This window comes from Buteo buteo, chromosome 12 (assembly GCF_964188355.1).
Source record: "Buteo buteo chromosome 12, bButBut1.hap1.1, whole genome shotgun sequence".
Taxonomy (NCBI): Eukaryota; Metazoa; Chordata; class Aves; order Accipitriformes; family Accipitridae; genus Buteo; species Buteo buteo.
This window is the reverse complement of record NC_134182.1, coordinates 22,916,424-22,931,603: the sequence shown is the minus strand read 5'-3', so window position 1 is coordinate 22,931,603 and position 15,180 is coordinate 22,916,424. Positions and strand designations below refer to the sequence as shown.

At 43.6% G+C, this 15,180-nt stretch overlaps 1 protein-coding gene across 3 annotated transcripts in view; it reads right to left on the bottom strand.

Moving 5' to 3' along the window:
• Positions 1–15,166, bottom strand: part of ZNF318 (zinc finger protein 318) — a 28,947-nt gene extending 13,781 nt beyond the window's left edge. For 2 of the 3 annotated variants that reach the window (XR_012652507.1, XM_075043026.1), the window contains exons 1-4: positions 14,704–15,166; positions 8,430–8,575; positions 2,929–3,562; positions 381–1,805 (exon numbers count right to left, since the gene is read on the bottom strand). Coding sequence is in view for 2 of the 3 variants with exons in the window: in XM_075043026.1 (XP_074899127.1) it covers positions 381–1,805; positions 2,929–3,562; positions 8,430–8,575; positions 14,704–15,069 (2,571 nt within the window). In the remaining variant the exon portion in view is untranslated. Of the gene's footprint in view, positions 1–380; positions 1,806–2,928; positions 3,563–8,429; positions 8,576–9,982; positions 10,024–14,703 lie in introns of those variants that run through there. The other variant, XM_075043027.1, reaches the window with a different exon arrangement.
• Positions 15,167–15,180: the final 14 nt, after the last annotated feature.

The window sequence follows — 15,180 nt, the reverse complement described above, 5'->3', positions numbered from 1 at the left end:
CCACTAAAAAAAGCCCAGTTCCATCTTCTTTATAATGCTCCTTCAGGTATTTATAGATTTAGATTCTTCAGGTATTTTAATATCTAAAGCTCAGCAGAACAAAGCCAAGCTGTGGCCACCAGGTGCTTCTTCTCTAAGATTTTGGCTGGCCCCAAGAACTATGGGCATACAACTTTGGGGAATTTTAAACACATTTTTTTAAATTGCCACAGAGTAATACAAACAAATGCCTAGAAATCTTTAACAAAAGCAAATTTATTCCAACTGCTTTTAAACTGGAGCCACTCAGGAAAAAAAAAGGTGCACCTGAAGAGGAAAAGCTTCTACCCCAGCAATCAAGCAGTCCAACATATTTTGATGTATCAGAACAGATAACATACCTTCTGCTTTTGAGCTGCCCGATTTTTTTCATCCGACATCTTTTCTGTGGTATTTTTGAGAGGGTGTGAAGACAGACGAAGGGGCACTTTGGAATGAGCAGGAGTGGTAGGGACATGAACGAGCACAGAACCATCTCTTTTTAAATCAGGGACATCCTTTCCCATAGAGACTGTCTCAATCACCCGGAGGTTGGGACGTGTGGGGTTCGCTGACATGGCCATAGTAAGAAGACCATGAGCTTCTGGCAGTGTAGGATTAGGCTGCTGGGCAGGAGGGTACATGGTCCAGCCAGGGGCTGCATATGCCATATAGTGCCCATATGCATCGTATCCTGGAGGAGCCATTGTGGGAGGTGGATAGTTTTGGGGCATTTGAGTGGCAGTGAACTGGGAATAACTGGGAATTTGGTACTGGGAAACAGAAGTAGGTGTAGGTGGCAAACTAGCAGGAGCTGGTGGAACTGAGGGAATGAGAGACACAGAAGGAAGAGGCTGTTCTGGTGCATGTGGAGGTATATCCTGTCCCACTGGCTTGTTCTTAGTATATTCTGATTTCTGAAGAGAGGGTGCATCTTTAGACTGCTGGAAAGAGACTGGAGGTGATGCTGAGTGCTGCTGGCCTGACTCAGGAGAACGAGTATCACTCCGGCTGCGACGCAAGTCCCAGGGGTCCAGTCTGCGAGGATCTGAAGAGCGACGATCAGGAGAACGAGATGCTAACTTTTTGCCATGAAGACGTTCCTGGGTACGAACAGCCAGTTTTCCAATTTCAGCAACGCCAATGTCAAGTCCAATGGTTTTGAGTAAGTCATGGATCTTCGCATACTCAGCATTAGGTTCTTCTAAAGAATCCAGCTTGACAGCTGGAGCAGAAGAAGGAGGTGGGCTCACTTTCTGGTTTATTATCTCATTGCAACAACTCACTGGAGGCTTCTGAATAGGGAGAGATTCAGTTTTAGTGTCTTCATCCTCATCACCGTAAAGAAATTTCTCTTCATCCTCAATGTCAGGAAAACTACGCCTCCTCTTCTCCTGAGCACTGACAGAATCAGCCATCATGCCTAGAATTCGGGAAAAACCACTGCCATCTTGACTGGCCCTCTCGTGAGGCAGCAGGAAGTCGGAGTGGCGATCAGCAGGCTCTGACTTGGGTTCTAACTTTTCCTTGTGACTTAAGAAGCTTCCAAACTTCTCTTCAAATGTGAAAGCATCTTTGGGAGCCCCAGAAAACGGGCTCCACTCATATAAACCATCGTGCAACTCCTTGTTTGCAGACTCCACAACAGAGTCTTTGTTAAACCGTTTGAGAAAGTTCTCCACTTCAGAGGCAAAAGGAGCCGTGTTGTTGCTCTGGGGCAAAGACGAATGACTAGAAAGAAGAGGAAGATCCTTGCTGGGAGCTGAACTGCTTGAAAAGCCCTCAGGCTGAAAGAGAGAGAAGTTACTACTTACTACAGCACCTTCTGAGGTGACTATGCGCTTCACAGAACAAACGAACGAACATGTTAATTTCTCCTTGAGTTCACAGCTGAAGAAAAGAGTTAGAAAAAACAATATACAGTTGAAAAAGAACACAGGAGATTACAAAACAAGTTGCCTAATGATTCCAGAATGTCATGTCCAGCAATGAATGCTTATCTCAGAGAATACACAAAATCACAATTATATTTCATTAATTTTTTGCAAGCATAAGAACTGAAACTTTTAAATTGAAACCCCGTAACATAATTTTGGCTATGCTTTCAGTTTAATCACAGACAAATAGGATTTCAACACCTTCAGACAGGTAAAAACAACTGCACTGGGGTTATCCCCAGTCACTTCTTCAGATATGCATAATTAATGCCATGTTAAATAGGATTTCCAATAATAGGTATAGAATGGGATCCTCAGTATTGGAGCACCTCCTGAGATAAACATGTCACTGTCAAACCAACACTGATGAGTACCACAGGCAGATCAAAAGTGATGGACTAAAACATGTGAAAAGTCAATTTATCACAGTGGTTGCAACCACTTATCTTTCCATTGCTCTAATTTTGAGACTCAATTGGTATAGCTTGGTAAAAATTAAGTAGGGTTGATCCCAGCCTACAGCCCAAAGGGAAAAAATTGAGGAAGCTTGAAGATGTTTTCAGCCAGAGGTACTGATGATGCATTAGGCAGTTCTCTAAGTCTATAAAGACAAGAAAGAGGCACTGTGACAGGCAGAGAGCTTTGATCAATGTCCTGCCTGCCTGCGGTACAAAAAGACTCAGCTTTTCTATAAAAGCTGGCCCAGATCTCAGCATCCTGGGCTGAATTTCAACAAGGACATTTTATTCTGCCTCAGATTTTATATATGTATGATTCTTGATTAAATGCCTTCACCGATTAAAGTTTCTAATGCAATCCTAACTGCAAAGCTGTAAAAAGATACCTGACCTCTCAAAGACAGGAAAATGTAAAGATTTGGCTTTTCCATTTTTGAAATCAAACTAACATTCTGTATCATGAAGTGACTATTTTGGAAAGCAGAAACATATAGACAGAGAGACAGAGGTCAAACCTGAATAGGAGACTCTACTTCCATCTCCACTCGTTTCTTCAAAATAGATTTTTTGGGCATGGATGGGATTTCCTCAGGCCTATACATGTACCGAGGCTCAGAAGTCTGTAGTGTGTTAGTCAAGCCGGGGATCACATAACCACTGCCTGAAACATCATGATTTAAGTTTCTACTACGCTCTTCTTCTTCTCTTTTCCTCCTTGCACGGTCAAGCTCTCGGAATTCTTCATTCAGGTATGATGGGCTTGGGCTTCTACTGCGGCTGTGGCTTCGTCTGCGATAGTTTCGTGTTCCTGATGAGAAACCCTGATGCTCTCCACTCACACCATGCATCTTCTCATCCTTTTCGTACCGTGGACGCTTTATTTCTCGTCCCCTCTCTTCTGGCCTCAATGGGTAGGAGGATTTCCTGAGTTTGTCACCATCTCTGTCAGATCCACGAGACAGCTCTTCTCGACGACCATAATGTGGACTATAATCTGAACGATGGAGGAAAACATCCCGGTTGCGGTAGTCTTCATCATGTCTCATGATGAAGGGACTTGAAGGTTGATCTTCATGCGATGGGTATCTCTCAAGGCCTCGAGGACATGAGAGGCCTCTAGTGAATATTGGACCATCAGCCATATCATCCCTGTGTAAGAGAAGCATAGAATAAACATAAGTATTTGAGTCAGAGTAAACAGTCTTACTCGTACTCAAGAGTAAGAAATTTCCAAATCAGTTTCAGAATAACATCTCCATCACTAACCAGAAGCAACATTTTATGGACTTAAAGGGCAGGGGAGAGAGGGAGTCTTATTTTTAATGGTACTACACATCCCTCCTAGGAAGTCACCTGCAAACACAGTGACATGAACAATTCAACTCATACTGCAGAAGGAGAGCCTTGAAAAATTGATAGGATGGATTTATTTCTGTGAAGGAGAAAGACTACATGTTTTAAAAAAAGCTTACTATCATATTTCAGACCACAATCCCTTTCCTCACCTCTCCCAGCAAGATGCCAAGGTCACATTTCATATGAATTATTCAAGGTATAATTCAGTTTCACACTGATAAATGCAACAAGATCTTCTTTTTCTCTTCAGCTGTAGACAAGGACCACAAATTCTAGCAACATTTTCTATTGCAACCAATCTGTAGACAGGACTGTCACTAATCACATGAACGGCTATACCCAAAAAGAAGCACAGTTTTTCATAATATATCTATGAACCAGGGACACTAAATGTAATAGTACCATTCCTTTGTGTCAGCCCCTGCATTATTACACATGCAGTGGGCGTGCAACTAGCGCAACACCAGAATAACTACATCTCTTGGAGTATCTTCTTTTGCACCGATTCCTACACACACATCCAATTAAGAGTACTGTTTTAACTAAGGCCTTTTTCCCCACCCCTAAAAACTCTTCTGGGACTGTTCTTTAGATCAGGCAGAAACAAACCAAACCAAATGTTTAAAATTACAAGCTGCTGGTTTTACTCACAGGTATTCCAAAAACCTAGCAAGATCCTCCAAGAATGGGAAGCAAATGTGCTCCTTAAGTGAAATCAATGGGACAGAAAACACAGAGAAATGTCTTTCCTGAGCAATCAAAACATCGACTTGAGCTAAACTATTTAGCCTCAATCCTCAAAAATCACCTCCTCCTACTCAGAAAAGTCCCTCCATAGATCTGAGAAGGGACAAGTCAAGTCATGCCAGATGACATCTTCAAAAAAATTTGCGATAAATTACAGCCCCAGTTTTTAAAGTCACTAGGCTAAAGAATAACAGATGTAAACAGACAAGGTCTTTTTCTTGAGTATTTTCATAGTTTACACATGCATACTTAAGAACAAAACCAGCACAAAACATCACTTTATCTCTAACCTGCATCACTGCAAAGCATTTCGTATGTTATTAGACGCTTTATCAGTCCAACACTTCTTATAAGGCAAATATGGCATACATCAGGACCCACAGTATTAGATGGTATCTTCCCAGTTTCCAGCAAACTATACACATCCATCCCCTCCAAAAGCACAAAAATATCTAAAAAGTAGCTAAAATTAAATTTCATGTAGGTAAATTTCATAAAGGTATGTCTATCTCCAGTGTCACCTTTTCTCAGAGCCTGCTAAACCTACACAAGCTGCATGAACGCATCTGATGGAGTAACAGATGTATTTCACCACACAGCTTCAGCAGATTTTTGTGCAAATAATTTGCATGCATGCTTGTCAGGTGTCACCTACAATTCAAGTGCTCTGACCGCAGTGACAAAGCAGAAGGAATATTTAAGCACACTTTGGAAAGAAAGAAACAGTAAACCTACTATATTTACAACTAGAAAGATGTTCCAAATACACTCTGAACAGCTAAGATGCAAATTTAAAACCTGAAGATTAAATTCAGGTGTGAGGAAAAGGATTACTTGCCTTACAGAAACCGTGACCCTTTGAAATATGTTTTCTGTGAATACAGTCCAACAGAGAGATATGTCCCTCTTAACTAGTTTGGGTGCTTTTAGCCAGCAACGTCTACTGCAGGCTATTGCATCCCTGAGAGAAGATACAAGGTGGTACCACTGTGACCATCCCAATTCCTTCATGAACACAGAATCCATGAATTACTGGAATTTGCAGTTTCAGAGAAGGAAAACAGACCACAGACTACATAGACATGATGCTTCAGAGAACTACAACTAGTGTAAAGTAAGTTTACTTTTTGGTATACTTATTCACATACACAGAAACAGAAATAATGGTATTCTGCTGTTAGCAACCAATAGGACTCCACCTTAACACATAGTCTTTGAACAGGAAGTCAGATGAGCTGTTCATACTCAAGCCAACTGTCACTCTTGACATTATGCCCCCCCCCAAAAAATGCTATTTCAGAGCACAGCTTAACACAGACCAAGTCTCTGCAAGGATACAGTCTTATCTTTTGAATTAACCTCAGATGAAAGAATTGGTGGGATTCTCTGTGTAGCTTATGCCAGCTCAGATAGTAGTAGAATGTCTTAAAAATACTGACAGAGGGAGAGATGGAAGGCAGGGAGAGGGATAAGATATATTCTTCACTTTGACAGACTGAGATTCTGGAAGACAAAAAAATACTAATCTGTTGAAGTAGAAGACTGAAGCTGCTTAGGTGACCTTGAAGTCACAGGCCAGCAGCATTCAGTATGCTTACTTAGACATGTGCAGGAGGCCAGCTGCCCTAGAAACTTGGGGCAAGTTCTTACAGATGTTTTAGGACCGACCTGCACGTGGACATGCACCCTTAGAAATTCTCCTGGGGCATCCTCAAAATCCACTGCTGCAGGAGAATCCAAAAGCATCCCTGATTTCCATCCTTTGGTATTTTATTTCTTTTATAGGCTAATGAACCTCTCTACCATCCCAAGGCCCTGCAAATTACAGAAAATAATTTGTAAAAGTGATTGCTGGAAATCTCTAAGTGGAGTAGTTAGCAAAAATAGCTAAGAATAACTAAATTCACAATTATTTGCTCCAATTACTTCAAAATTTGAAAAGACATCTTCAGAAAACACTCCTTTTTTTTTTTTAAATAAGAATGAGAACATACCACATGCCAAGTAAGAATGTGGTATGCCCAGTATTAAACCCAATGATTCACAATAAGGGCTACTTTAAAGCCCAGTGATAGATATAAGGTCAGTGTCCCAGTACCAGGCTAACCTCTCAGGGGGAAAAAAAATACATGATGAAAAAATATATGACAAACGATGTCCTTAACCAAACACAAAGTGTCTTTTAAAAACAACTAAAATGGCTAAACATTGAAGAAATTTGGAAGTCAGAAACAGTACCTAGAAGATTTAGGAAAAGCTAAGGGATGACTAGGTTGTCAGACAATTTAAGCTTCTGGACAGTGGGCACTGCTTAGACAAGTGCAGCCAGCACAAACAGATTGGAGGGAAAAAAAAAAAAAAAAGTAAATGTAACCACATGGAGTTCTTGCATACCTACGCTACAAATATATGGGAAATCACTTAAAAACTGAGATCTACACAGTCTCACTTTCTCTTATTCTCATTCTGATTCATCTGTCACTTTTATACCTTCTCAGGAGTCTATTCTGACCTTTTTTTTACATCTATGGGTCCTGTAACAGAGATAAAGTGAAAGTTCTTTGTCATTTCCACTCTTACGTTAAAATAAACTCCACTATACCTGATTTTACTTCTAACCATGCATCCTAACCACAAAACAGGTCAAATATAAAACCTCACTGGAGAAAAGGAAGCAATGGGACAAACACGCACCCCCACCCCACATGTTCTTAATTTGCCAGAGCAGCGCCAGTTCTCCTACATACCATTTCCTGCTCCTTCCAACCACTGTACTCTCCCTTCAGGCTGCACAGGGGATTTACAAATTGAACACTGATCCCAGGAGAACTGAGGTAAAGGCGTAAAAGTGACAGCACTGAAAACTAAACTCTCACTGGGTTTTCCACACCTGCTGAAATTTAACCTTACACTTGAGAAAGACAGGAAATTCACTTATTCTGCTCAGTTCCCTCTTTTCCTCTCTCTCTCTTCTCCTTTTTTTTTTTTTAAACAGTTGGGGATATTTGTATCAAAAATGGAAGTTACAATGCTTTTTTTGTTCTGGATGCTTATCCCTGACCTGAAACTGCAATTGTGTGCTCTGGGGCACAAACTATGCCATCTTTAACTTTGCAATTCAAGACAAAGAAAACAATTTTATTTGCACAGAGTCTTCTGATTTTACTTCTTTTGCCAGATTCTACCTGTTCTCCTACTGAAGGCAAGGATTTCCAAACAGTATCTACTAATATTTATACTTCACTGTTCACAGCAGTATTTTGAATATAAAAGATCTCTCTTCATTAACTATGTTTCTCTCCAATTCCAATCAAGGGACCCTAAGAATTCTAACACTTATTTTATCACATATGAGACTGTCTGACTACGTTCACCTCTCTTCCACAGCATTTTTAAAGTCAAAATAATAAATTTTCTTCAAGCTACACTAGAGCTTTCTTCTGGACTACTCTCAAAAATCAGGAAAGTGGATTATTCCTCCCAATGAGGAAGTTGAAGCTTTACACTATCCATAAACAAACTTCCTTTCAGTCAGACTAGGTAGGTTCATAAGAAACGGAAGACAGTGGCTGAAGCTATGAAAGGTCAAATGAAGCAGCTCCCTCCTGCAATATACTCTGGGCACTTTTAGTTTATATGGGTTTTAGAAGCAGTTGACAAAAATCAGAGAAGAAATATCTGTTTATAGAATCACTATGAACACAGGCAGCGACTTTTGTTCAGGAATCCCCTGCACCACAACTTGCTGGAGGCTGGAGGAGTATTCCAGGGAAGCATCACTACATGCTTGCCCTCTTACCCTCATTCCCTAGGCATTCACTGGGCTAATTAGATGTTTGGTCTCACCCAGTACAGCCATTCCCACGTTCTTACTGTTTCATACACTTGAATCCCCATCTACAGAGGACCATACCTGTCACTCAGGTTATCAATTGGTGAGCCCAGTCTATCAGGCAGCCTCCTTCGCTCTGGTGTGCCAATGCAATACCGGTCATTACCAACAGTAATCCGCAAACTCTGTTCCAGTGAAGACTCAGAGCGGAGACTCGGTGAACGTCTCTGTAAATTGAAGAAAGAGTGCAAGCCCATCAATCAGGGAATTTTAATCTCAGCGACAGAAAGGCAAGTGACTCTGCTCTGCTTAACATATGAGACTTGGGCTGGATGGATCAATTAAAAAAATCAAACTAGAAGAACAATTGTTCCAAATATTTCAATTCTCTTTAGTTACTAAAGAAAGGGGAGGGTATTGACTGCATTTAATTTCTCATCCCAGCTGCCAATAACACACTCTATATTTACTTTATCTGGAAGGGAAATTTTCAACTCAAAAATACATTTCATAAAGCACTATTCTGGAAGGTGGAAAAACACAGAGAAGTTCAAGAAATCCCAGATTTGCTGCTGTCCTCCTTTCTTTGTAGAGGAGAAGCAGCTAAACAAACACTGCATAAAAAACAGTGCCAGGAATTTCTTAATAAAAGTGTCTGGATTTCTGGCCCTTTCCAACTTTAGTAACGACATGAACCAAAGTATAAACCAGTGTAAACAAAGATTTTCCCAGCAGTGATGTTTTCAACAGTTTTCCTCACCTCATGCTGCTTTCAACAGATAAACGCAACGTAACACTAAAAATGCCAGTGACTATAGAAACACCTTCCAGAATAGAATTCCCATTATCATTATTTGTTACTGGTAGAGCTAAACCAAAGCTAAGTAAAGTTGCCTTTGAAAAACTACAGCAGTGAAGGCCTGAGCTGACTGCCTCTGCACAGACCTTCCTTTGGACACATACTCAATACAGAAAATGTCATTACTGGTAAGTTAAGCTTAACTAGTTATGCCTCGTATCATTCTAGAATATGGCACTAGACCACAGGAATGGTAAGGAGAGTTCCATAAGAAACAGGTGAGACTGACTGAAGACAGAGATACTTGATTTGCTTTTTTAAACCAACATGGTTTAGATTCTACTTAACAGGAAGCAATGAACCAGCTTCAGTTCTGCCAAACCAGTCATGCACTGTATATCGCTTTCACCACTGAAAATTGCAGTAGCAAGCAGCAGGTGCGTTATGTTGTCTGCAGGTGCATTATGTTGTCTGCATCCACCCTGAGAAGACACAGCAGATTCAGCTCAATCCTCCAAGACACCAAAAGAAGAACAGTATATAATCTCCAATAAGAAAGCAAAAGAATTCCCTCACAAATTTGCCTGAACAAAATTTACTTGCAGTACAAATCTGCACTAGAATCCATTGTGCACATAACCTTGTCCTAAGGAAACGTATTAGTGATTTCTGTTTTGCTCGTTTAATCCAAACCCCAGCATTTATCAGAACACATTTGAATTACTTTCTAAGACCAACAGTGTTGTATAGCACAACACAATCCTGCAACAGCCTGGCTGAGATACAACATATACAATGTGCATATGTCTCATACAAACACACTCTGAAGGCTCACATGTGTCCAGTATAACATTGAATTTTGAGGGCTGCCTCAAGAAGTGATTATCTTGAAGGGCATCTTCTTGCCATCGAGGCTGTTGGCAAGTTGGGCACATACATGACAACCATCTCCAGGAACGGGAGACAGAGAAGTGATGATTACATCTCAGAACAAACTTCTGCAGAAAGGAAAGAAATAGCTTACATTTAGAAAGTTTGGGATGTTAGGATTGCCTATGACTGCCATAAAGATTGCCCATTGCCATATTATTTGCACAGGTTGCATACCAGCTCTTCATTCCTTCTTTCTCTGTTGACCCAACATATTCCAGTCCTCTAATTTCAGCCAATTTTCTTACAAGAAAGCAAAGAAGCTGAGAGAAACTATAAAAAGAACAAGCATGCAGGTCAGCAGGGACAAATAAAAGCAGCATGTGTCAGCCTTGCAAGAATAAAGCACCAAAATCTCTCACTGTACAGCCCTGACATTCCTCTCCTCCCTTACATTTTTCAATACTCACCCCAAACCTTTGCTGTCACTCCATGCTCTTTCAATTTCCACAAAGTTTTCCCCAGCTACTAAGGAATTAACAACATCCATACTTACAGTGTGCAACACACAGCTCCACTGGCAGTCAGCATCCCAATTACGCATGAGAAAATGGGCAACAATGCTGATAACCTAGTAATGCAGGCACTCCATCTCAAAAAAAAAAACCTCAAAACCAAAACTCAAACCAACTCCCAGAATCAAGAAAAGGGAATAAGTAATCTCTAAGGCTCCTCCTTCCATACTCCAATTCACATGAAAGGTAAGGGACAATAACTTGGAGCTTGTACTCAAAACTTTTCTGCACTTCAACCCCATTACCCCAACAGTGTCCTCATTCCACATGCTACATCTTCCACGCTTATGCATATATTCCCCTCTTCTAAGTCCTCCTTCCTTGTTGCAGCTTAAATTCCTCTTCCTCAGTCTTCTGTCCAAATTCATCTCCTTTCAGTGACAGTTCCAAAATGCCACTTACTAACACATTTGTGTAACTCTCCACATTTCCACACTTTGTATCCTCAAACTTGTGGAGAGGAAGTCTTAAATTATATAAATCTGAAAACTTTATTAAAACTTTACCCAATCATGCTGACCCAACGTATCTGCTGCCTGCTTTGTTTTGATCACACTTAGTTCTACTGTTTGGAAAACATCAGCTAATCCCAGCTTTATCTTTAATGAATGCTAATTTTGTAAACAGTACTCCTAAAAAGTAAAATCAACCTGTGTATGTATTTTATGCTTTATAACATCACTTTTAAAGAATTAGTAGCGTTGGTCAAACACCTTTTGGTGGAATTTCCCTGGAAAAAATGTGCCCAATATACTCTCCAAGAATTACTTACACTGGGCTTTAGCATATGCAAGAAACGGCAAAATACAGGGTAAAGACCTACATTTAATTGTCTCAATATCCCTCTTACTGTGAGAGCTGCTTCAGAGAGAAAAGTTTTCCTTAAATGTAGTAATATTCCTGTAAATAAACAAAAAATCTATTTGACTCAGCAGTTCAGCACTAGCTAACTTGCTAAAGCCTAAATTCTAGGATGAATAATTTTTCAATCCTTCTCTGAAATTAGAATAGGCAAGAAAAACATCAAGAATCTGCAAAAATTTGCTGAGATGACTACTGTAACTTGAGCCAGAAGGGTGCAAAATAACACTGGAAGAATAGCGTTTATCAAGAATAATGTTCATGTAAAGTGGGGGGTTTTGGTGGCTTTTTTCTTTTCCCCAAAGGGGGAGTGGGAGGCTTCCAGTCAAAAACTCCTAGTTCAAATTTCTCCAGGTCTGAACCACCAACACATTTGGCATTGGAAGTTTTGATACAGCTGGCACAGATTCACAGCCTATCATGGATACAGTGAAATGGCAGACTGAGTGATGGTGAAGTCAGTTTAAGAAAGTTCTGCTCCTGTATATTGGGTTTGTGTGGCAAGGTTTTGGTAGCTGGGGGGGTGGTTACAGGGGTGGCTTCTGTGAGAAGCTGCTAGAAGCTTCCCCTATGTCCGACAGAGCCCATGTCAGCCAGCAATAAGACAGACCCGCCGCCGGCCAAGGCCGAGCCCATCAGCGATAGTGGTAGCGCCTCTGTGATAACATATTTAAGAAAGGAAAAAAGTTGCAGCAGGCACAGAAACTGCAGCCGGAGAGAGGAGGGAGAACATGTAAGAGAAACAACCCTGCAGACCCCAAGGTCAGTGAAGAAGGAGGGGGAGGAGATGCTCCAGGCACCAGAGCGAAGATTCCCCCACAGCCCGTGGGGAAGACCATGGTGAGGCAGGCTGTCCCCCTGCAGCCCATGGAGGTCCACGGTGGAGCAGATCTCCACCTGCAGCCAGTGGAGGACCCCACACTGGAGCAGGTGGGTGCCCGAAGGAGGCTGTGACCCCGTGGGAAGCCCGCGCTGGAGCAGGCTCCTGGCAGGACCTGAGGATCTGTGCAGAGAAGAGCCCGTGGAACAGATTTTCTGGCAGGACTTGTGACCCTGCAGGGGACCCACACTGGAGCAGTGTGCTCCTGAAGGACTGCACCCCGTGGAGGGGACCCATGCTGGAGCAGTTTGTGAAACACTGCAGCCCATGGGAATGACCCGCATTGGAGAAGTTCATGGAGGACTGTCTCCTGTGGGAGGGACCCCATGCTGAAGCGGGGGAAGAGTGTGAGGAGTCCTGCCCCTGAAGAGGATGAAGCAGCAGAGACAACCTGTGAGGAACTGACTGTAACCCCCATTCCCCGCCCCCCCCGCAACACTGGGGGGAGTAGGTAGAGAATCTGGGAGTGAAGCTGAGCCTGGGAAGAAGGGAAGGGGTGGAGGGAGGGTGTTTTGAGATTTGGTTTTATTTCTCATTACCCTACTCTGGTTGACTGGCAATAAGTTAAGTTAATTTTCCCAAGTTGATGGTAATTGGTTGAGTGATCTCTCCCCATCCTGATCTCAACCCATGAGCCCTTTGTTATATTTTCTCTCCCCTGTCCAGCTGAGCGGGGGCGGAGTGATAGAACAGCTTTGGTGGGCTCCTGGTGTCCAGCCAGGACTAACCCACCACATCCTGTATCCCAGTTTGTCATCCCCGCACTGTGACCATGCAACTGTCCATCAAGCCACAACACAAATTGACATGAATCAGATTAAAAATTATCTCCTTTTAAAAAATTACTTATTTTCAACCTGGGTCCCACTAGCAATGCAGTTTGCAGGGCTACCCCACAGACAACTTACAGGACTGAGATAACTATGAAATACAGCCTAAAAACAAATAGCTAGAGGCAAGCTTCTCAGTCCGGTTTGGCTTAACTGTCAAATACATTATCTTCCTATACCTTCAGGACAGCTCACCTTTGCATAACAAATAGCAGGAACAGCTGAATTTTAACTCCACTACAATCACCTGTGATCTCTTCTATGGCAACAGCTCCAAATAAAGCCAGTAAGAACCTCTACCACCATCAGAAAGGGCAATCCCCATTCTCTCTTGGGGTCTCATCATGCAATGAATCCTAGCAGACAGTACATTTTTATTGGATTGCCTTTCAGCCATATTGTTTCCTCAAATCAGCTCACTCTGCAACTTCACAAGTACAAGTGTGAGCACTAGGGACGGGGGCAGAATATACTGCAGAGCAAGAGGAAAAAGTGAGTGTACTGTTCTTTTTAATTGTGCACGTGCTAGATTGAGTGACCATGGAACCATAGCCTAAAATATTCCAGTACGAAAATCTCTTCTTACAATACAAAAGCAGAGTGAACCTACTACATACCACAGGTAACAGTTACCAGACAAGACAATCATTGCACGGAGGAGTAACAAGAGAAAACCTAAGTGAGTGAATGCCACTAGGTCAAAAAAAAAGTTAGGCTATACACTTTGGTTTAGTACAAAGATATCTGCATCCAAAATGGGATCACTTCAGATGCCAAACCAGAGTTTCACATGGCCAAATCAGATTTTGCCAAGACTGAGCGAGAAGACTGGAACACCTTGCGCACAGCTCCAAGTGCAAAGCACTGCCTATCAAAGAATACCTCTCAAAGATGTAAATCCGTAACAGTCTCCTTTGTACACCCATGACAGTAGGAAGAACTCAAAGTACTCATTCAACATCCTATTAAAAAAGTTATCTTCCCAAAAATTAAACTATATTTATACAATAACACAAACCGGTGTTAAATGGAGGAAAGCGACCAGTTACATCCTTTGCCTTAGCAAAAGATAGCATCACCTTTGAGCCTTATCTAAAATGGCTCTAGCCGATAAAAGAGAAATAAAAATGTAACGGAAATTAAAGGAAAAACATTACTTAAAATGGAAATCAATGATTTTTTTTTCCATTGGGTTCTCTAAGAAACAGGGGGGAAAATCGCCCTTCTCCCTCTGCACAGGGAAAGCCCGGGGCCGGTGGAATTCTGCAAGGACCTCGCCGCGCCAAGTTTGGGTCCCTGGCCCCGCTGCCCCCCACTCCCGCCCTTCCGCCGGCGGCGACACGGCCTGACCCCAGCGCACGGCCGGGCTACCGCTGAGGGGAGGCCGATGCCGGGAGAGACACCCCCCGCCAAGCCGCGGGGGGCGGTGGCCGCCATCTCCGGGGGCCGCGGAGGCGGCGGGGACACCCCGCGGCCTGACAGCCCCTGAGGGAAGGGGCAAGCCCCGCACCGAGACACCTCAGCGCACGGCGGTAGTTACCCGGCTGCTGCTGCCGTCTCCGTGCTCGCTCCCCCGGCGGCCCCGGGTCCCCCCGGGCCCCGGTCCTCCCGGCGGCGATGGCAACCTCCTGCTGCGGTGCGGCGACGGGGATCGGCGAGAGGCGCCGCGGTGGCCCGACGGGGAGCGGTGGCGGCGCGGCGGGGGACGGGGCGAAGCGGAGCGCGGTGGCGAGGCAGAGGCGGCGGCGGCGGCGGCGGGCGGCGGCGGGGGAGGCCGGCCGCGGCCTGGCCCCGGCCCCGATGTGCTGGAGCGGGAGGCGCGGGACCCCGACGAGCTGCCCTCTTTCAGCCGGTGGGAGGAAGACGAGGACGAGGGACCGGAGCGGCCGCTGCTGGAGCGGTACATGATGGCGCCGGCTGCCCGGGGGTCCCGGCGGCCTGCGCGGGCGCCCCAGCTCCTCTGACCCGGCCCCCCCGCCCCAGCTCCCCCCCCCCCCCCCGCCGCGCGTGCGCGCCG